The sequence below is a fragment of the Cherax quadricarinatus genome, chromosome 6 (genome assembly GCF_038502225.1).
Source record: "Cherax quadricarinatus isolate ZL_2023a chromosome 6, ASM3850222v1, whole genome shotgun sequence".
Taxonomy (NCBI): Eukaryota; Metazoa; Arthropoda; class Malacostraca; order Decapoda; family Parastacidae; genus Cherax; species Cherax quadricarinatus.
This window is the reverse complement of record NC_091297.1, coordinates 59,835,047-59,858,861: the sequence shown is the minus strand read 5'-3', so window position 1 is coordinate 59,858,861 and position 23,815 is coordinate 59,835,047. Positions and strand designations below refer to the sequence as shown.

The following is a 23,815-nucleotide window of genomic DNA, read 5'->3' as shown; positions in this document are numbered from 1 at the left end:
GCTCTGATAAGTAGCAACCCTATGTATGCTACTCATGTTGCTCTGATAAGTAGCAACGCTGTGTATGCTACCCATGTTGCTCTGTTAGGTAGCAACCCTATGTATGCTACTCATGTTGCTCTGATAAGTAGCAACGCTGTGTATGCTACCCATGTTGCTCTGTTAGGTAGCAACGCTATGTATGCTACTCATGTTGCTCTGATAAGTAGCAACGCTGTGTATGCTACCCATGTTGCTCTGTTAGGTAGCAACGCTATGTATGCTACTCATGTTGCTCTGATAAGTAGCAACGCTGTGTATGCTACCAATGTTGCTCTGTTAGGTAGCAACCCTATGTATGCTACTCATGTTGCTCTGATAAGTAGCAACGCTGTGTATGCTACCCATGTTGCTCTGTTAGGTAGCAACGCTATGTATGCTACTCATGTTGCTCTGATAAGTAGCAACGCTGTGTATGCTACCAATGTTGCTCTGTTAGGTAGCAACGCTATGTATGCTACTCATGTTGCTCTGATAAGTAGCAACGCTGTGTATGCTACCCATGTTGCTCTGTTAGGTAGCAACGCTATGTATGCTACTCATGTTGCTCTGATAAGTAGCAACGCTGTGTATGCTACCAATGTTGCTCTGTTAGGTAGCAACCCTATGTATGCTACTCATGTTGCTCTGATAAGTAGCAACGCTGTGTATGCTACCCATGTTGCTCTGTTAGGTAGCAACGCTATGTATGCTACTCATGTTGCTCTGATAAGTAGCAACGCTGTGTATGCTACCAATGTTGCTCTGATTATATGAATTAATGGTTTATATAATCGACAGGTTGATAAATGAGAGTCTTGTACAACATTTGGGTATCTATGCTGGTAAATAATGAAGATACACAAATGGTGCACAAGTTTCTCTTTATGTTCAACTCAATGAAAATAAATTGTATAAAATACCGACACTATGGAAAGAAACACATATGTAGTTTAATGTGATTCGTTATTGACAACGTTTCGCCCACACAGTGGGCTTATTCAAGTCACACACAGATCTACCTGGGGTGGAAGGTACTGGAGTATTTATAGTCAGGTTCAGAATGTTGAGGTCAGGTGGAGAATGCTGCATCTGATGATCTACCGGGCGGGGTTATAGAGTCTTGGGTAGCTTGACAGGGGTATTGGACAAGTTGTGAGTAGACCTTCTGCAGTGTTCTATGTTCTATGTGGGATAGCGATGAAGAAGTTTCTTGGCGAGTGGTTCAGCTATGTTATAGAAGCCGTTGTTCTGGTTGAAATTGTTGGTTATAGAGAAAAGCGATGATTCCAGGATTCTTCGGTATTGAGTGTTGTCTTCTGTGGCGATAAGTCTTGAGTTTCTGTAGTTAATTAAATGGTTGTGTGAATTGCGATGTTGTACACAGGCATTCCTTGTATCGTCAGTCCTGCTTGCGTATTGGTGTTCTGAAATACTTGTTTGGAGGTCTCTTGATGTTTCGCCCACGTATAATTTGTTGCAGTCATTACAAGGGATTATGGTATAAACCTTGGTAATAAATACCGACAAGTTGGTTTAGAAAGACACGTAAGCAAACACTATAACATATTTATTAGAAAACGTTTCGGTCCTGGGACCTTGATCACTTCTAACAAGTGATCAAATTCTTAGAAGTGATCAAGGTCCCAGGACCGAATATGTTATAGTGTTTGCTTAGGTGTCTTTCTAAACCACAAGGGATTATGTATACCCCTGCAGAGGATGGAAGCTTGTCCTGTCTACTACTGGTGATGTCCTTGATGGTCGTGGTTGTGGAGGTAGATACTTGGAATGATGTATTGAAAAAGATGTTGGAAACATGTTTGCCACAGAAGACAACACAGAAGACAACACTCAATACCGAAGAATCCTGGAATCATCGCTTATCTCTATAACCAACAATTTCAACCGGAACAACGGCTTCTATAACATAGCTGAACCACTCGCCAAGAAACTTCTTCATCGCTATCCCACATAAGAACATAGAACACTGCAGAAGGTCTACTCACAACTTGTCCAATACCCCTGCCAAGCTACCCAAGACTCTATAACCCCACCCGGTAGATCATCAGATGCAGCATTCTCCACCTGACCTCAACATTCTGAACCTGACTTTAAATACTCCCGTACCTTCCACCCCAGGTAGATCTGTTTGTGACTTGAAAAAGCCCACTGTGTGAGCGAAACGTTGTCAATAAAGGATCACATTAAACTGCATGTGTTTATGTTTCCATGTTCAAGTCAGGTGATAGGCTCGGTGTGATGTCCAGCCTCAGGTGTCTCTCATCGGTTCTTGTTCGCCTTTTAGGTTAATTAAATTTATTTGAAATGGTAAATTCTTTTTGATCATTCATCATTGTAGATGAATGGTTCAGAGAACCGACATGTTGTTGAATTAGACACATTCAAGATTGATGGACTGACCACATCGACTCAAGGCTGAGGGACTGATTACCTCATTCTCCTCCTGTTCTTCAAGTTTCTCCTTTGTATGGACTGATGAAGCCGCTGTGTGGCGAAACGTTTCCTCAATAAAGATACCCAAGAGTTGCACATTTGTCTAATTCAACATCATTAATCATGTTGGAGGCTCGAACCTCCGCCCCTTGAACGCCAGATTCACTAACAAACTTATCTCATCTAACCCCGTTCCAAGTGTTATTTTGTCTCCTATCATCATTGTTTTGCTCTTGTTAGTACTTGAACACTAATAACCACTTGCTGGACTGTTTTTTCAGTTTGTTCAAGTTTTCTTGCATAGTGTTTCTCATCTTTTATTTATTATCTGTGGCACCAGTGTAGTGTCATATACAAGCTTGCAAGACACTTCCATGTGTCAGATCTTTCTGTTTCTCGTGTTCTGTTGTTATGTTTTAATAACATTTTCAAATTTAGACTATTCATATATATCAGGAACAGAATTGGCATAATGGATGGTCCTTGAGGACATCACTAGTAGCATGTATGGGCGTGTGTATGCGTGTATATATGTATGTATGTATGTGTGTGTGTGTGTGTGTGTGTGTGTGTGTGTGTGTGTGTGTGTGTGTGTGTGTGTGTGTGTGTCCGTACATATGTGATGTGTGTGTGTTTATAGTCATGACTTAACGCCCCTTGCCACCTATCCCCTCACAGAAGGGGGTGCTGCTGCCGCGGGAGACTGACCCCATTCTTCACATGGGGTGCCCACTGGCCGCCTCCACGCCCACCGCTCGCACCTCTACCACCCAGCCTACAGTGTACGCCCATTACGCCCCAGAGCACACGACCCTCCTTCCGTCGTACACCCATGACCTCTCCACCACCTTGCCCAGGTCTTACCCTCGAGAGCCTTCATCGGGAGAATCCCCATACACCAGGGACGTTCTGGCCTCCCTGTCAACCCCTTACTCACATCACTCTTTTACACTGGGGAGGACAGGCTCTCTCTCCTCAGGACGGGCTACACCACCTTGCTCTTCCACCACTACCACAACCTCCACCACAACCTCCTCTCCCTCCTCCGTCAACCACCACGGATCCACCTCCACCGTGGCCTTCCAGCTTGAGAGTGACTCTCCCAGGATTCCTTTAGTTAACCCCAGAGACAAAGCTGGCAGCCCCAACCACCGGGAGAGCTCGGTCTAGTCCCGTACTAGATAGTGTCAACCCTGTGTCACTTCTCCTCAGGTATGTCTAACCTCACTTCCGCTCTTCCCCTTGTGTCCAGGGCCTGGAAATCTACCAGTTTTCCAGACCCCCATATGCACGTATATTTCCCTCCTGGTATGTAAACAGTGATGCATTATATTCATCCCCCAGTAAACACTAGACTCCCTAGATAAAATTGTTAGCCTCTTATTGTGGCTGTGTTAGGAGCACTCAAGTCAAATGAACCAATAATGATTAAAATACTAATAAAATATTTGGAATTTGCAAGAAGTGACAGTTGTTCTTATCGGTTTGCGCTATAATAATAACATTGCTGTGCAGACACATCACAGAAGCTCCGTTGGTTGTCTCTGTTGATTTGAGTGTGACAACACAGTTATCCAGTGTTATTCATTACCCTTAATTAAATGTGAATGTTTTACTCGTACATAATTCCCCAAGATCCCTAGCAGTAATGCTTAATTTAAGAAGGAATACAAATTCGAAAATTGTTTTAGCAAAAATTATAGCTATCCTAATGTTATATAGTAAGACTGTTAGTTAGTCCAATAATGTATTATTAATTTGCACAGTTAATTTAGTGATGTAAATATTTTACACATGCAGTATATAATTAGAAAATGTATGTCCCGTTCACCTCTTAGTCCTTGCATACTGTCTTTATTTTTGTTGCTCTGTCTTATATCAAACACTTCCTTCTTCTGTCCTCCTTACCAACCCCATCGCCAGCAACCTTCACTAAACGTACACGAAGTAAAATCTTATGCAGTAATTCCAGGAAGTGTTTGTTCCTCCGGCAGGAGTGTGGTGAGCACCAGCAGCAGCAGCGGGACGGGCACTCCAGAGAGCACGATGATGGACGCCCAGAGGGCCTTCAAGGTGGACAAGCCAAAGAGGAGTGCCTCCTTCAAAAGCGAAATCTATGGGAGTTTCAAAAGCGAAACCCACGGGAGTTTCAAACGGGAATATCAAGGGAGTTTCAAGAAAGATTACTGTGGGAGCTCCAGGAAGAGTTCCCCAGGCAGTTACAAGTTGGAAAGCTCGAAGAGGAGCATATCTGGCGGAAGCTTCAAACTGGAAAGTTCAAAGAAGAGCCCCTCCGACAGCTCCAAAAATGCTTCCGGAAGCTTCAAATTAGAAAATCCAAAGAGCCCCTCCAAGAACTTCAAGAGCCCATCGGGAAGCTTCAAGTTGGACATCCCAGGAAGAATGGAGATCTCCAGTATCCTGAACAAGGATTCACCGGGAAGTTTCAGAAGAGAAATACCGAATGCCTTCAGGAGGGAATCCCCAGGGAGCTTCAAGCTGGAGATCCCAGGAAGCGTGAGGAGAAACTCATGTGGGACGTTCATGACGGATTCTCCAGTTATTTACAAGAGGGACTCGCCAGGAAGCTTCAAACTGGACATACCTGGAGGCACGCGCAAGGGCTCTTGCGGGAACCTAACGAGGGAGACTATCGGTATTTTCAGGAGGGAGTCATCAGGCAGCTTCAAACTAGAGATGCAAGGAAGTATGAGGAAGGACTCCACGGGAAGCTGCAAGCTCCACACGCCACAGAGGAGCCCCTCTGGAAGCTACAAAAGCCCTTCTGGGAGCTTCAAGAGCCCATCGGGGAGTTTCAAGAGGGAGTCTCCTGGGAGCTTCAAGCAAGACACAACAAAGAAAAGCCCATCTGGGAGCTTCAAATGGGAACCTCTTGGAAGCTTCAAGTTAGATACCCCGAAGAAGAGCCATCCCGAGAACTTCAGGAGAGACTATCCAGGGAGTTTCAAACTGGAGACACCAAAGAAAAGCCCATCTGGGTGCTTCAAGAGAGAATACCCAGGAAGCTTCAAGCTGGAAACCCCAAAGAAAAGCCCCTCCGAGAACTTCAAAAACGTTTCTGGGAGCTTCAAGCTGCAAACCCCTCAAAGAAGCCCATCAGGAAACGGCAAGACGGAGACTTCCAAGAAGAGTCCCTCAGGGAGCTTCCAGAGCCCATCCGGAAGCTTCAAGAGTCCTTCTGGCAGCTACAAACTAGAGACACAAAACAAGAGTCCTTCCGGGAGCTTCAAAAAGGAATCCCCAGAAACATTAAAACTAGATACACCAGGGAACGCGAGGAAAGGCTCATCAGGAAGCTGCAAACTGGACATGCCAGGGGTCACGAGGAAAGGCTCCTCGGGGAGCTTCAAACTGGACATGCCAGGGGATACGAGGAAGGGCTCGTCGGGGAGCTTCAAACTGGACATGCCAGGGGACACGAGGAAAGGCTTGTCGGGGAGCTTCAAGAGAGAGTCGCAGAGAAGCATAAAGCTGGACGCTCCAGGAGCCGCCGTTATGATGTACTCTCCGGGCAGCAAGAGAAGAGACATTCTCGGCAACTTCAAGATAGACTCATCAACAGAAGGAGCACTGGTAGTGACGCAGATGTGTTCACCCTTGCATCGACCAGGTTCTAACAAGCCAGACAAGCTCAGAATAGTTTGTCCTCTGGATTCAAAAATTCGGATAGAACTCAAGATGGACTGAATGCAAAAGCGTTCCTTCTTCCATTCGCTCTCGTGCGTAATAGTTTGGAGAACTTTGAAATTACTAATGGTGCAAGAGGGAAATTGGGGTTTCGGCAATCCGCTCACTGAATTAAAAGTTTATCAGACTTTCGGGATAAAGTCATTACCATTGGAGTCATGTGTGCGTGTGGAGCTCAGAGTAACTTAAGCTGAAAATCTCGTGACTGAGTTGTGAACGGAGACCACGCAGATGATGAGACTGTCAGTGGTTGTGTGTGTGTGTGTGTGTGTGTGTGTGTGTGTGTGTACTCACCTAATTGTGGTTGCAGGGGTCGAGACTCAGCTCCTGGCCCCGCCTCGTCACTGAGTGGTACTAGGTCCTCTCTCTCCCTGCTTCATGAGCTTTATCATACCTCATCTTAAGGCTATGTATGGTTCCTGCCTCCTCTACCTCACTTGCTAGGTTATTCCACTCCTGACTATGCTATGGCTGAAGAAGTACTTCCTAACATCCCTTTGACTGATCTGGGTCTTCAACTTCCAATTGTGATCCCTTGTTTCTGTGTCCCATCTCTGGAACATCCTGTCTCTGTCCACCTTGTCTATTCACGCAGCATTTTGTATGTTGTTATCAAGTCTCCCCTAATCCTCCTGTCCTCCAGTGTCGTCAGGCCGATTTCCCTTAACCTTTCTTCGTAAGACATTCCCCTTAGCTCTGGAACTAGCCTTGCGTGTGTGTGTGTGTGTGTGTGTGTGTGTGTGTGTGTGTGTGTGTGTGTGTGTGTGTGTGTGTGTGTGTGTAAGTGGGGAAGTAAATTTTCCATAGAAGACTTCAGATGCTCTGGGATCAAAGAAATGCTATAGAATTTGTGTTTTGTATGAAGCTCCAACGAGAAAATATTTTAAGTCGGAAAGCTCTTGCTATTTCCTCTCACGAGCAGATTTGAAAACATCACTTACTGTCGCTGTCAGGTGTTGGCTAGCAAGTTCTATCGACCTGGCTGTCAGGTGTTGGCTAGCATGCTCTATCGAACTGGCTGCCAGGTGTTGGCTAGCATGCTCTGTCAACATGGCTGTCAGGTGTTGGTTAGTGTTGCCTGCCGACCAGTTTGTTGCAAGTGATGAATTTGCTTGTGTGAGAAGTGTCCTGGGGTATCGTAAATTTTCTCTCAGTTCGTTTCAGTGGTAATTGACGACAGTTTAACGCAAATATGTGACGCAAACTGAATATTTAATGCAGATATGTGACGCACAGTTCCGCAGACTCGCCTCTTTATGAGCTTAATTTACCTGGAGAATACCTGGAGAGGGTTTCGGGAATCAACGCCCCCGCGGCCCGGTCTATGACCAGGCCTCGAATAATTTCAGTGAAAAGGAAAAATAAATATATTATCAAAATATAAGAGTGAACCTTGTGCTAAGTGGCATTCATTACAAAGCTTATGTTTTTCCCAGCTTTGTCAATGATGCAGACTAGTGTACAAAACTAACTACTGCTGCGTGTGACTTTTTTTGTGTGGATCTGCAAGCTTTTATTTTTGTCGGAAATAGTGCGAAAATAAAAGTCTTACTATTTACATTAACCTCATACACGATTCCAACACCCGTTGATATACGACTTAATTAAATGTTGTATCTCTGGTACTTAAATTATATGTTCTGATTTATATCCCCGGTGGAAATCTGCAAGGAGGTGAGATTTGGATTTTTTGCATTACCAGTACGTATACTTGTCAATATACACCCCCTTGCCTTGTATTGTCCAGTTCGCTGGGTCTAAGAGTGGGCGAGAGTGACTTCTGCCTCGGAGACTATCTGGTCTCGCAAATTATCTCGCTGTGGACGTAACTCTATGTTAACTTCTACCCTCCCCCCTCCCATCCCGGCTGTCTATCCTCCCAGAGGAGGGCAATGAACTAAAGACGAACTTGGGAGGAGAGGCGGTGCCTATCAGTCGAGAGTGAGGACACAACCTTGCCGACCGTGCCACTAGTCCCTATATACCATGTTTTAATGGAACTTGTATAATATTGGTTTAGAAATATATTTGTAACTTTTATATCCATGTGTCTTTTTTTTAATTAGTGAGCTCTCTAACAAGTGATGGTGGTCTCGGACGTCTCTAGACGCCTACTTAATGCACCGCTAAGTCGACATTTCTGGCAAGCGATTAAACTCTTAACGTCACTTAAACCAACTTTTACCATTCCCAAAGTTAAATAATTTAAGTCACCATTCGGACTCACACTGCTCGAGTTATTCTAAATCTCTGAGGGAACCGAATTCTCTTGGTGAGAGAGGAAGACTGTTAATCCAAATATCCTTGAGTATAGAGCTGTAGGATTATAGAAATGGGATTCGCAGAGCAGGATTTCAGGTTACAATTCCCGAATCAGGCTACCAAAACTTTTGATTACTAATGCTGAATTCTAAAAGTTAGATTGAAAAACCTGTACTCCAGTTGTCGGACTCCAAAAGTTGGACTTTGAAAACTGGAAACAAAAGTCAAACTTCAGGGATCAGAGTGCAGACACTAGAGAGTAACACTTCAGAGATCAGAGTGCAGACACTAGAGAGAAACACTTCAGAGATAAGAGTGAAGACACTAGAGAGTAACACTTCAGAGATCAGAGTGCAGACACTAGAGAGAAACACTTCAGAGATCAGAGTGAAGACACTAGAGAGTAACACTTCAGAGATCAGAGTGCAGACACTAGAGAGAAACACTTCAGAGATCAGAGTGCAGACACTAGAGAGAAACACCAGAGATCAGAGTGCAGACACTAGAGAGAAACACTTCAGAGATCAGAGTGAAGACACTAGAGAGAAACACTTCAGAGATCAGAGTGCAGACACTAGAGAGAAACACTTCAGAGATCAGAGTGAAGACACTAGAGAGTAACACTTCAGAGATCAGAGTGCAGACACTAGAGAGAAACACTTCAGAGATCAGAGTGCAGACACTAGAGAGAAACACCAGAGATCAGAGTGCAGACACTAGAGAGTAACACTTCAGAGATCAGAGTGCAGACACTAGAGAGAAACACTTCAGAGATCAGAGTGCAGACACTAGAGAGAAACACTTCAGAGATCAGAGTGCAGACACTAGAGAGAAACACCAGAGATCAGAGTGCAGACACTAGAGAGTAACACTTCAGAGATCAGAGTGCAGACACTAGAGAGAAACACTTCAGAGATCAGAGTGAAGACACTAGAGAGTAACACTTCAGAGATCAGAGTGCAGACACTAGAGAGAAACACTTCAGAGATCAGAGTGCAGACACTAGAGAGAAACACTTCAGAGATCAGAGTGCAGACACTAGAGAGTAACACTTCAGAGATCAGAGTGCAGACACTAGAGAGAAACACTTCAGAGATCAGAGTGCAGACACTAGACAGAAACACTTCAGAGATCAGAGTGCAGACACTAGAGAGTAACACTTCAGAGATCAGAGTGCAGACACTAGAGAGTAACACTTCAGAGATCAGAGTGCAGACACTAGAGAGTAACACTTCAGGGATCAGAGTGCAGACACTAGAGAGTAACACTTCAGAGATCAGAGTGCAGACACTAGAGAGTAACACTTCAGGGATCAGAGTGCAGACACTAGAGAGTAACACTTCAGAGATCAGAGTGCAGACACTAGAGAGAAACACTTCAGAGATCAGAGTGCAGACACTAGAGAGTAACACTTCAGGGATCAGAGTGCAGACACTAGAGAGTAACACTTCAGAGATCAGAGTGCAGACACTAGAGAGAAACACTTCAGAGATCAGAGTGCAGACACTAGAGAGTAACACTTCAGGGATCAGAGTGCAGACACTAGAGAGTAACACTTCAGAGATCAGAGTGCAGACACTAGAGAGAAACACTTCAGGGATCAGAGTGCAGACACTAGAGAGTAACACTTCAGGGATCAGAGTGCAGACACTAGAGAGTAACACTTCAGAGATCAGAGTGCAGACACTAGAGAGAAACACTTCAGAGATCAGAGTGCAGACACTAGAGAGTAACACTTCAGGGATCAGAGTGCAGACACTAGAGAGTAACACTTCAGAGATCAGAGTGCAGACACTGGAGAGAAACACTTCAGAGATCAGAGTGCAGACACTAGAGAGTAACACTTCAGAGATCAGAGTGCAGACACTAGAGAGAAACACCAGAGATCAGAGTGCAGACACTAGAGAGTAACACTTCAGAGATCAGAGTGCAGACACTAGAGAGAAACACTTCAGAGATCAGAGTGCAGACACTAGAGAGAAACACTTCAGAGATCAGAGTGCAGACACTAGAGAGAAACACCAGAGATCAGAGTGCAGACACTAGAGAGTAACACTTCAGAGATCAGAGTGCAGACACTAGAGAGAAACACTTCAGAGATCAGAGTGCAGACACTAGAGAGTAACACTTCAGAGATCAGAGTGCAGACACTAGAGAGAAACACCAGAGATCAGAGTGCAGACACAAGAGAGTAACACTTCAGAGATCAGAGTGCAGACACTAGAGAGAAACACCAGAGATCAGAGTGCAGACACTAGAGAGAAACACTTCAGAGATCAGAGTGAAGACACTAGAGAGTAACACTTCAGAGATCAGAGTGCAGACACTAGAGAGAAACACTTCAGAGATCAGAGTGCAGACACTAGAGAGAAACACCAGAGATCAGAGTGCAGACACTAGAGAGTAACACTTCAGAGATCAGAGTGCAGACACTAGAGAGAAACACTTCAGAGATCAGAGTGCAGACACTAGAGAGAAACACTTCAGAGATCAGAGTGCAGACACTAGAGAGAAACACCAGAGATCAGAGTGCAGACACTAGAGAGTAACACTTCAGAGATCAGAGTGCAGACACTAGAGAGAAACACTTCAGAGATCAGAGTGAAGACACTAGAGAGTAACACTTCAGAGATCAGAGTGCAGACACTAGAGAGAAACACTTCAGAGATCAGAGTGCAGACACTAGAGAGAAACACTTCAGAGATCAGAGTGCAGACACTAGAGAGTAACACTTCAGAGATCAGAGTGCAGACACTAGAGAGAAACACTTCAGAGATCAGAGTGCAGACACTAGACAGAAACACTTCAGAGATCAGAGTGCAGACACTAGAGAGTAACACTTCAGAGATCAGAGTGCAGACACTAGAGAGTAACACTTCAGAGATCAGAGTGCAGACACTAGAGAGTAACACTTCAGGGATCAGAGTGCAGACACTAGAGAGTAACACTTCAGAGATCAGAGTGCAGACACTAGAGAGTAACACTTCAGGGATCAGAGTGCAGACACTAGAGAGTAACACTTCAGAGATCAGAGTGCAGACACTAGAGAGAAACACTTCAGAGATCAGAGTGCAGACACTAGAGAGTAACACTTCAGGGATCAGAGTGCAGACACTAGAGAGTAACACTTCAGAGATCAGAGTGCAGACACTAGAGAGAAACACTTCAGAGATCAGAGTGCAGACACTAGAGAGTAACACTTCAGGGATCAGAGTGCAGACACTAGAGAGTAACACTTCAGAGATCAGAGTGCAGACACTAGAGAGAAACACTTCAGAGATCAGAGTGCAGACACTAGAGAGTAACACTTCAGGGATCAGAGTGCAGACACTAGAGAGTAACACTTCAGAGATCAGAGTGCAGACACTAGAGAGAAACACTTCAGGGATCAGAGTGCAGACACTAGAGAGTAACACTTCAGGGATCAGAGTGCAGACACTAGAGAGTAACACTTCAGAGATCAGAGTGCAGACACTAGAGAGAAACACTTCAGAGATCAGAGTGCAGACACTAGAGAGTAACACTTCAGGGATCAGAGTGCAGACACTAGAGAGTAACACTTCAGAGATCAGAGTGCAGACACTGGAGAGAAACACTTCAGAGATCAGAGTGCAGACACTAGAGAGTAACACTTCAGAGATCAGAGTGCAGACACTAGAGAGAAACACCAGAGATCAGAGTGCAGACACTAGAGAGTAACACTTCAGAGATCAGAGTGCAGACACTAGAGAGAAACACTTCAGAGATCAGAGTGCAGACACTAGAGAGAAACACTTCAGAGATCAGAGTGCAGACACTAGAGAGAAACACCAGAGATCAGAGTGCAGACACTAGAGAGTAACACTTCAGAGATCAGAGTGCAGACACTAGAGAGAAACACTTCAGAGATCAGAGTGCAGACACTAGAGAGTAACACTTCAGAGATCAGAGTGCAGACACTAGAGAGAAACACCAGAGATCAGAGTGCAGACACAAGAGAGTAACACTTCAGAGATCAGAGTGCAGACACTAGAGAGAAACACCAGAGATCAGAGTGCAGACACTAGAGAGAAACACTTCAGAGATCAGAGTGAAGACACTAGAGAGTAACACTTCAGAGATCAGAGTGCAGACACTAGAGAGAAACACTTCAGAGATCAGAGTGCAGACACTAGAGAGAAACACCAGAGATCAGAGTGCAGACACTAGAGAGTAACACTTCAGAGATCAGAGTGCAGACACTAGAGAGAAACACTTCAGAGATCAGAGTGCAGACACTAGAGAGAAACACTTCAGAGATCAGAGTGCAGACACTAGAGAGAAACACCAGAGATCAGAGTGCAGACACTAGAGAGTAACACTTCAGAGATCAGAGTGCAGACACTAGAGAGAAACACTTCAGAGATCAGAGTGAAGACACTAGAGAGTAACACTTCAGAGATCAGAGTGCAGACACTAGAGAGAAACACTTCAGAGATCAGAGTGCAGACACTAGAGAGAAACACTTCAGAGATCAGAGTGCAGACACTAGAGAGTAACACTTCAGAGATCAGAGTGCAGACACTAGAGAGAAACACTTCAGAGATCAGAGTGCAGACACTAGACAGAAACACTTCAGAGATCAGAGTGCAGACACTAGAGAGTAACACTTCAGAGATCAGAGTGCAGACACTAGAGAGTAACACTTCAGAGATCAGAGTGCAGACACTAGAGAGTAACACTTCAGGGATCAGAGTGCAGACACTAGAGAGTAACACTTCAGAGATCAGAGTGCAGACACTAGAGAGTAACACTTCAGGGATCAGAGTGCAGACACTAGAGAGTAACACTTCAGAGATCAGAGTGCAGACACTAGAGAGAAACACTTCAGAGATCAGAGTGCAGACACTAGAGAGTAACACTTCAGGGATCAGAGTGCAGACACTAGAGAGTAACACTTCAGAGATCAGAGTGCAGACACTAGAGAGAAACACTTCAGAGATCAGAGTGCAGACACTAGAGAGTAACACTTCAGAGATCAGAGTGCAGACACTAGAGAGTAACACTTCAGAGATCAGAGTGCAGACACTAGAGAGAAACACTTCAGGGATCAGAGTGCAGACACTAGAGAGTAACACTTCAGGGATCAGAGTGCAGACACTAGAGAGTAACACTTCAGAGATCAGAGTGCAGACACTAGAGAGAAACACTTCAGAGATCAGAGTGCAGACACTAGAGAGTAACACTTCAGGGATCAGAGTGCAGACACTAGAGAGTAACACTTCAGAGATCAGAGTGCAGACACTAGAGAGAAACACTTCAGAGATCAGAGTGCAGACACTAGAGAGTAACACTTCAGAGATCAGAGTGCAGACACTAGAGAGAAACACCAGAGATCAGAGTGCAGACACTAGAGAGAAACACTTCAGAGATCAGAGTGCAGACACTAGACAGAAACACTTCAGAGATCAGAGTGCAGACACTAGAGAGTAACACTTCAGAGATCAGAGTGCAGACACTAGAGAGTAACACTTCAGAGATCAGAGTGCAGACACTAGAGAGAAACACCAGAGATCAGAGTGCAGACACTAGAGAGTAACACTTCAGAGATCAGAGTGCAGACACTAGAGAGAAACACCAGAGATCAGAGTGCAGACACTAGAGAGTAACACTTCAGAGATCAGAGTGAAGACACTAGAGAGAAACACTTCAGAGATCAGAGTGCAGACACTAGAGAGAAACACTTCAGAGATCAGAGTGAAGACACTAGAGAGAAACACTTCAGAGATCAGAGTGCAGACACTAGAGAGTAACACTTCAGAGATCAGAGTGCAGACACTAGAGAGTAACACTTCAGAGATCAGAGTGCAGACACTAGAGAGTAACACTTCAGAGATCAGAGTGCAGACACTAGAGAGAAACACCAGAGATCAGAGTGCAGACACTAGAGAGTAACACTTCAGAGATCAGAGTGCAGACACTAGAGAGAAACACCAGAGATCAGAGTGCAGACACTAGAGAGTAACACTTCAGAGATCAGAGTGAAGACACTAGAGAGAAACACTTCAGAGATCAGAGTGCAGACACTAGAGAGAAACACTTCAGAGATCAGAGTGCAGACACTAGAGAGTAACACTTCAGAGATCAGAGTGCAGACACTAGAGAGAAACACCAGAGATCAGAGTGCAGACACTAGAGAGAAACACTTCAGAGATCAGAGTGAAGACACTAGAGAGTAACACTTCAGACATCAGAGTGCAGACACTAGAGAGTAACACTTCAGTGTGTTTGTATCAACATCCATGATGCATGATTTCAGAAGTCTGATAATTAACATCATGCACGAGTGTCTGGACATCGCGCGACAAAATTGCAAAATTATTATTGTCAAAACCTACAATACTGACGCTTAGTATCATTGTAAATAAAAAAAAAAGAATCGAAAATAGGATTTACTACCCTGGACTAAAGACGAAACAAAAGGACATATCCGAAAATTACTCGGTGATCCCTAAAATTATAAAATAAAATGTATATTAATAAATTTAATGAGAATTGACACACGGATCTGCTGAGTCCATCTTGCTTAAATTAATCTTTACACAACTGCTGTTCTCTCTAACATTTCACCTCTGGCCCTTTATTCCTATTCATTTAAAACTGAGAACATTGTTTTATTCACAGTACTGTGAAATTCGGGTATGGATTGGCAGGAATTTAAGGTCAATTTATGAGATATTACTCTTTATGAAAATTGTCATCGGCGGCTCTCTGTAAATATAATTTTGGCTCATTAGTAGAGATCTGACGTGGATTATTTTTATAGCAGGCAGTTTGGTGGCAGTGTGTCTCTGCTACACCAGTGAGAACGACGGATCAATTAATTTGCAGTTACTTTTATTCATGTAGTTACATTCACGAGAGTGTAAAACAATTTTTTTATAGAAAGACTGACAATCCAGAAGTTCGATTCCGATACAATGATTTCCAGCTACAGCTGACTTCCTGCATGTGTAATTGTACCAAGGAATTATCATCTCGGAGGAGAGTCCTGTGTGACCAGTCACTGCTCTGAGATCCCTGACTGACAGTCACTGCTCTGAGATCCCTGACTGACAGTCACTGCTTTGAGATTCCTGACTGACAGTCACTGCTCTGAGATCCCTGAATGACAGTCACTGCTCTGAGATTCCTGAATGACAGTCACTGCTCTGAGATCCCTGACTGACAGTCACTGCTCTTAGATCCCTGAACGACAGTCACTGCTCTGAGATCCCTGACTGACAGTCACTGCTCTGAGATCCCTGATTGACAGTCACTGCTCTGAGATCCCTGAATGACAATCACTGCTCTGAGATCCCTGACTGACAGTCACTGCTCTGAGATCCCTGACTGACAGTCACTGCTTTGAGATCCCTGAATGATAGTCACTGCTCTGAGATCCCTGACTGACAGTCACTGCTCTGAGATCCCTGAATGACAGTCACTGCTCTGAGATCCCTGAATGACAGTCACTGCTCTGAGATCCCTGACTGACAGTCACTGCTCTGAGATCCCTGACTGACAGTCACTGCTCTGAGATCCCTGACTGACAGTCACTGCTCTGAGATCCCTGAATGACAGTCACTGCTCTGAGATCCCTGAATGACAGTCACTGCTCTGAGATCCCTGAATGACAGTCACTGCTCTGAGATCCCTGACTGACAGTCACTGCTCTGAGATCCCTGAATGACAGCCACTGCTTTGAGATCCCTGAGTGGCCAGTAAGTGCTTTCAGGGTCCTGAATGAGTGACCAGCCACTGCACTGAGGCTAATGAGTGACCAGCCACTGCACTGAGGTTAATGAGTGACTAACCAGTGTGCTGAGGTTAATGAGTGACCAGCCATTGCACTGAGGTTAATGGGTGACCAGCCACTGCACTGAGGTTAATGAATGACCAGCCACTGCACTGAGGTTAATGAATGACCAGCCACTATACTGAGGTTAATGAGTGACCAATCATTGTACTGACGTTAATGAGTGACCAATCAGTGTACTGAGGTTAATGAGTGACCAGCCACTGAGGTTAATGACTGAATGCTCTGAATGTCCCGACTAACATCAGGTGAAGCCAAGTACTGTCAAGTGTTGCTCGAGGTATTGTGATTGTTTTCAATCACATCGGGATTCGTAACTTATTAATATGGAATAAAAACAAAAACTGTAGCCCAAGAGCTGTACATTCTAGTCTAACAGTTATAGGATATGGAAGAGTGTGTGTAGGTGGGTGTGTTGCGCTGAGCACAGACGTCCTGAGAAGCAGGGACTTAAAAGACACAGAAACTTCAAGTTTTTAGTTTAATATTTTAAGGATTTGTGTTGCACAGCCCCGTATCTTTGTATATGTTTTTAGCACATGATTATTCCCTCGTTAATTAAGGATTATCAACAGCTTGTAGGTCTGCTGACTCCCTCGTTAAGAAGTATCAGCAGAGAGTCAGAAGGTCTGCAGTGCATGAATCTACGAGCTGTAAATGGAGTATTAATCTGAGATAATTATATTCTGACCCCTTAATGGTGAGCATTTTTTCCTCTCCTCCGCCACCGTTTGTAATGACCACCGTCAAGAAGCTCCTCTTAACGATGTAAAAAAAAAAATAACTGGATTTCCGTTTCCATTAGATGCAAGAAATTACAAAAAAAAAAAAAAAAAAAAAATCCATGATGATGACATTTTAAATTGATTCTTTTCTGCATGTGATGCCACACTTAAGAGGCACTTGTCTCCGATAGACATGTGATGCCACACTTAAGAGGCACTTGTCTCCGATAGACATGTGATGCCACACTTAAGAGGCACTTGTCTCCGATAGACATGTGATGCCACACTTAAGAGGCACTTGTCTCCGATAGACATGTGATGCCACACTTAAGAGGCACTTGTCTCCGATAGACATGTGATGCCACACTTAAGAGGCACTTGTCTCCGATAGACATGTGATGCCACACTTAAGAGGCACTTGTCTCCGTTAGACATGTGATGCCACACTTAAGAGGCACTTGTCTCCGATAGACATGTGATGCCACACTTAAGAGGCACTTGTCTCCGATAGACATGTGATGCCACACTTAAGAGGCACTTGTCTCCGATAGACATGTGATGCCACACTTAAGAGGCACTTGTCTCCGATAGACATGTGATGCCACACTTAAGAGGCACTTGTCTCCGATAGACATGTGATGCCACACTTAAGAGGCACTTGTCTCCGATAGACATGTGATGCCACACTTAAGAGGCACTTGTCTCCGTTAGACATGTGATGCCACACTTAAGAGGCACTTGTCTCCGATAGACATGTGATGCCACACTTAAGAGGCACTTGTCTCCGATAGACATGTGATGCCACACTTAAGAGGCACTTGTCTCCGATAGACATGTGATGCCACACTTAAGAGGCACTTGTCTCCGATAGACATGTGATGCCACACTTAAGAGGCACTTGTCTCCGATAGACATGTGATGCCACACTTAAGAGGCACTTGTCTCCGTTAGACATGTGATGCCACACTTAAGAGGCACTTGTCTCCGATAGACATCCAGATGTTCACTAACACGCGGCGTCAGACGGGAACACTCGTCTCCGCCAGGGGTGTGGACACAGCTTACCGGTGTTTCCACCGGTCAACACCTGTAATATTACGTCACTGAGTGTCATGGCCTCTGCACTACTGAATCCTAAGCTTAAGTAATCATTTTTTGGTATCCCCCCACATATAAAAATATAAAAAATTATTTCCAACTATTTTTTTTTTAAATAAAGGTGTTGTAATAAAGTACTAAAAAAAAAAAAAGTTCCCCCTCCATAAGTATTGACATAAACATGTGAGTGTATCGTAATGGGTTTTTTATAACTCCTTTCAGAAATATAACTGAACGAAAGAGGGACAGAATCGGTGCTTTGCTGATATTACTGAGAAATACTAAACGTGCATTTGTTTGTTTGTTTGTTTGTTTGTTTGACCTTGTATGAGCTTAAGTCCCGCGCCGGGGCAGGTGAGGTGGACCCCAACAGCTGAGTGGCATGATGCTACCCGGTGCTCGGCCGTGTCATGTCATTTGCGAATGTCATGTCATTTGGACATGTCACACATGATTTTGTACAGCTCTCATGTCATCTCGACGTCACTGATGAATAAAGTTTATAACAAAAACAAATTGTTTTTATCAATTCCTATTTTGTTTTTGTTTTTCATATTAAGTTTTTTCCATTAACTTCATATATACTGTAAGATACTTGTGTCAAAATATCGTAATAAAGACGATGCTAATAACTTTCATATGTGATCAGTAACAGTCAATAATATTAAAGAGAAAATTGACACAGTGAAAAAACTTATAAAACGATAACAGGAAAACCATATGACATTGTTCCTTCTCTTGACACATAAAAGTTTTGTATACTTTGGATCCTAAAGTGTGGCCCTGTTTACTTTATCTGTGTGGCCCTGTTTACTTTATCTGTGTGGCCCTGTTTACTTTATCTGTGTGGCCCTGTTTACTTTATCTGTGTGGCCCTGTTTACTTTATCTGTGTGGCCCTATTTACTTTATGTGTGTGGCCCTGTTTACTTTATCTGTGTGGCCCTGTTTACTTTATCTGTGTGGCCCTGTTTACTTTATCTGTGTGGCCCTGTTTACTTTATCTGTGTGGCCCTGTTTACTTTATGTGTGTGGCCCTGTTTACTTTATCTGTGTGGCCCTGTTTACTTTATCTGTGTGGCCCTGTTTACTTTATCTGTGTGGCCCTATTTACTTTATGTGTGTGGCCCTGTTTACTTTATCTGTGTGGCCCTGTTTACTTTATGTGTGTGGCCCTGTTTACTTTATGTGTGTGGCCCTGTTTACTTTATCTGTGTGGCCCTGTTTACTTTATCTGTGTGGCCCTGTTTACTTTATCTGTGTGGCCCTGTTTACTTTATCTGTGTGGCCCTGTTTACTTTATCTGTGTGGCCCTGTTTACTTTATCTGTGTGGCCCTGCTTACTTTATCTGTGTGGCCCTGTTTACTTTATCTGTGTGGCCCTGTTTACTTTATCTGTGTAATCCTGCTTGCCTTATATTTGTGGCCCTGCTTGATTTACCTATATGGCCCTGCTTGCTTTATCTGTGAGACATTGATTGCTTTATCTGTTCGATCCTGCTTGCATTATATGTGTGGCCCTGCTCGATTTATCTATGTTATTCTGCTTGTTTTAGGAGTGTGACCTTGCTTGCTTTAGTAGTGTGACCTTGCTTGCTTTAGTAGTGTGACCTTGCTTGCTTTAGCAGTGTGACCTTGCTTACTTTAGCAGTGTGACCTTGCTTACTTTTACAGTGTAACCCTTCTTGTTTTTAGCAGTATGACTCTACTTGCTCTCGCACTGTGACCTTGCTTGCTTTAGTAGTGTGACCTTGCTTGCTTTAGTAGTGTGACCTTGCTTGCTTTAGTAGTGTGACCTTGCTTGCTTTAGTAGTGTGACCTTGCTTGCTTTAGTAGTGTGACCTTGCTTGCATTAACTGCTATGTAAACACTGTTAACGGTCTTCAGATTATTGGGCGCAAGAATATAAAACTAATACCACGAAACTTTTCGTGTGATACTGATTTTTGCTTCCACTTAACTGAGTGACATGCCCTTCTGAGTGGCATGCCCTTCTGAGTGGCATGCCCTTCTGACTGGCATGCCCTTCTGAGTGGCATGCCCTTCTGAGTGGCATGCCCTTCTGAGTGGCATGCCCTTCTGAGTGGCATGCCCTTCTGAGTGACATGCCCTTCTGAGTGACATGCCCTTCTGAATGGCATGCCCTTCTGAGTGGAATGCCCTTCTGAGTGGCATGCCTTTCTGAGTGACATGCCCTTCTGAGTGGCATGCCCTTCTGAGTGGCATGCCCTTCTGAGTGGCATGCCCTTCTGAGTGGCATGCCCTTCTGAGTGGCATGCCCTTCTGAGTGGCATGCCCTTCTGAGTGGCATGCCCTTCTGAGTGGCATGCCCTTCTGAGTGACATGCCCTTCTGAGTGACATGCCCTTCTGAATGGCATGCCCTTCTGAGTGGCATGCCCTTCTGAGTGGCATGCCTTTCTGAGTGACATGCCCTTCTGAGTGGCATGCCCTTCTGAGTGGCATGCCCTTCTGAGTGGCATGCCCTTCTGAGTGGCATGCCCTTCTGAGTGGCATGCCCTTCTGAGTGGCATGCCCTTCTGAGTGGCATGCCCTTCTGAGTGGCATGCCCTTCTGAGTGACATGCCCTTCTGAGTGGCATGCCCTTCTGAGTGGCATGCCCTTCTGAGTGGCATGCCCTTCTGAGTGGCATGCCCTTCTGAGTGGCATGCCCTTCTGAGTGACATGCCCTTCTGAGTGGCATGCCCTTCTGAGTGACATGCCCTTCTGAGTGGCATGCCCTTCTGAGTGGCATGCCCTTCTGAGTGGCATGCCCTTCTGAGTGGCATGCCCTTCTGAGTGACATGCCCTTCTGAGTGACATGCCCTTCTGAGTGGCATGCCCTTCTGAGTGGCATGCCCTTCTGAGTGGCATGCCCTTCTGAGTGGCATGACCTTCTGAGTGGCATGCCCTTCTGATTGGCATGCCCTTCTGAGTGGCATGCCCTTCTGAGTGGCATGCCCTTCTGAGTGGCATGCCCTTCTGAGTGGCATGCCCTTCTGAGTGACATGCCCTTCTGAGTGGCATGCCCTTCTGAGTGACATGCCCTTCTGAGTGGCATGCCCTTCTGAGTGGCATGCCCTTCTGAGTGACATGCCCTTCTGAGTGACATGCCCTTCTGAGTGGCATGCCCTTCTGAGTGGCATGCCCTTCTGAGTGGCATGCCCTTCTGAGTGGCATGCCCTTCTGAGTGGCATGCCCTTCTGAGTGGCATGCTTTTCATAGCACTTCCTTGCCCGATACGTGCAAGGAAGTGCACGCTAAAGGTGCACGCTAAAGGTATAGTGTAGAGTGCAGCTGAAGTTTGTATGCAGGTAAATATTAGCACTGAAGATCTGAAGCGAATCAGATGTATTCAGTATTTATCACATGTACACTAATACCCAACTTCAATAAAAATTGTAAATTAGGGCATTCACAGCTCAAAACATATTCAAGCATTCTACTGAGAAACAACAACTATGAAGCTAAACTGATGAGGCATTCTATGGTTATCTCGAAGACCAAAATACACCAACACATTAAATTTGGAGCCGGTCACAATTTGCATTATCAAGTTATCAACCCTGAACTTAAGAACATAAGAAAGAAGGAACACTGCAACAGGCCTACTGACCCATGCGGAGCAGGTCCATGTCCCCCCCCGCGGATTAGACCAATGACCCCCCCCCTCGGATTAGCCCAATGACCCATCCAGTCTGATCACCTCCACTCAAGGAAGGAGCACTGCACCAGACCCAGCAGCACAAGCTAGTCAGGTCCAACTCACACCCACCCACACCCACTCATGTATTTATCTAACCTATTTTTAAAACTACACAACGTTTTAGCCTGAATAACTGTACTCGAGAGTTTGTTCCACTCATCCACAACTCTATTACCAAACCAGTGCTTTCCTATATCCTTTCTGAATCTGAATTTTTCCAACTTGAAACCATTGCTGCGAGTCCTGTCTTGGCTGGAAATTTTCAGCACGCTATTTACATCCCCTTTATTTATTCCTGTTTTCCATTTATACACCTCGATCATATCCCCCTAATTCTACGCCTTTCGAGAGAGTGCAGATTCAGGGCCCTCAGTCTATCCTCATAGGGAAGATTTCTGATACATGGGATCATCTTTGTCATCCTCCTCTGTACGTTTTCCAGAGCATTTATATCCATTCTGTAATACGGTGACCAGAGCTGTACAACAATCTAAATGAGGCCTAACCAAGGATATATAGAGTTGAAGAACAACCTGAGGACTTCTATTATTTATACTTCTAGATATGGAGCCAAGAATTCTGTTAGCTTTATTGCGAACACTAATGTACTGTTGTCTTGGTTTTAGATTACTACTAACCAGAACTCCTAAATCCTTTTCGCAATCAGTAGTATTAAGATCTACATTATTTAGTTTATATGTGGCATGGTTATTTACCTGTCCAACATTTAGAACTTTGCATTTGTCAATATTAAACTGCATCTGCCACTTCTCCGACCATTGCATCAGTCTATTCAAATCATCCTGGTGTGCTCTAGTGTCCTCATTTGAATGAATTGGACGGCCTATTTTGGTGTCATCAGCAAATTTGCTTATGTCGCTATTTATTCCCTCATCTATGTCGTTTATGTAAATTGTGAACAACAACGGGCTCAACACTGACCCCTGAGGAACACCGCTTGTGACGTGCCCCCATTCTGATTTCTCCCCATTTATGCAAACTCTCTGCTGTCTACTTGTCAGCCATGCCTCTACCCAGGAAAAAATTTCTCCTCCTATTCCGTGTGCCTTAAGTTTCCTCAATAGCCTCTGGTGTGGAACTCTATCGAAAGCCTTACTGAAGTCCATATACACAATATCATATTCATTACCATGATCTACCTCCACAAACACCTTAGTGAAAAAAGTTAGTAAATTCGTAAGACAGGAACGCCCCTTTGTAAAACCGTGTTGAGAGTCATTAATCAATCTGTGCATGTCAAGATGGCTACGAATTGCTTCGGCAATTATTGATTCCATAAATTTTCCCACTATGGAGTTAAGGCTTATTGGTCTATAGTTTGAAGCCAAGGACCTGTCACCTGCCTTGTATATAGGTATTACATTTGCAATTTTCCACTTATCAGGCACTATGCCAGTTTGTAGTGATATGTTAAAAAGATTAGCCAAAGGTATGCTAAGTTCCTCTTTACATTCCTTTAACACCCTTGCAAACAGTTCATCAGGACCTGGGGATTTGTTAGGTTTTAGTTTCTCTATTTGTCTGAGGACCATGTCACTAGTTGCCGCAATCGTGCATAGTTTATTATCGTCCTGTTCTACATAATCTATTATTTCAGGAATATCGCTTGTATTTTCCTGGGTGAAAACTGAGAGGAAGTAGGTATTTAGAATTTCACACATATCCTTATCACTGTCAGTGATCTGACCAGAGTTACTCTTAAGTGGGCCAATCTTGTCCCTAATCTTACTTCTGTATACCTGAAAGAATTCTTTAGGGTTAATCTTTGAATCCCTTGCGACCTTAGCCTCATAATCCCTTTTTGCTTTTCTTATTCCTTTCTTTATTTCTCTCTTTAATTGAATATATTGATTTCTTAACTACCCATCCTCTCTTTTGATACGCCTATATATGCCTCTCTTTTGACCAGTGAGATGTTTTAATCTATTGTTCATCCATTTGGGATCATTTTTGTTAGATCTAATTTCCCTACTCGGAACAAAAGTTGTCTGCGCAGCTAGAACTATG

At 44.3% G+C, this 23,815-nt stretch overlaps 1 protein-coding gene across 1 annotated transcript; it reads left to right on the top strand.

Annotated features, from left to right (window-relative positions):
• Nucleotides 1-3,558: 3,558 nt before the first annotated feature.
• LOC128692973 (muscle M-line assembly protein unc-89) lies at nt 3,559-8,823 on the top strand. Its single transcript, XM_053782387.2, has 2 exons — nt 3,559-3,687; nt 4,470-8,823. Exon 2 carries the CDS (start codon nt 4,522-4,524, stop codon nt 6,181-6,183), a length of 1,662 nt encoding a protein of 553 aa, XP_053638362.1. The 5' UTR covers nt 3,559-3,687; nt 4,470-4,521; the 3' UTR covers nt 6,184-8,823.
• The last annotated feature ends 14,992 nt before the right edge of the window (nt 8,824-23,815 follow it).

Bases quoted from the DNA above. Each gene is read 5' to 3' on its own strand.
- LOC128692973 (XM_053782387.2), top strand. From the start codon at position 4,522: ATGATGGACGCCCAGAGGGCCTTCAAGGTGGACAAGCCAAAGAGGAGT.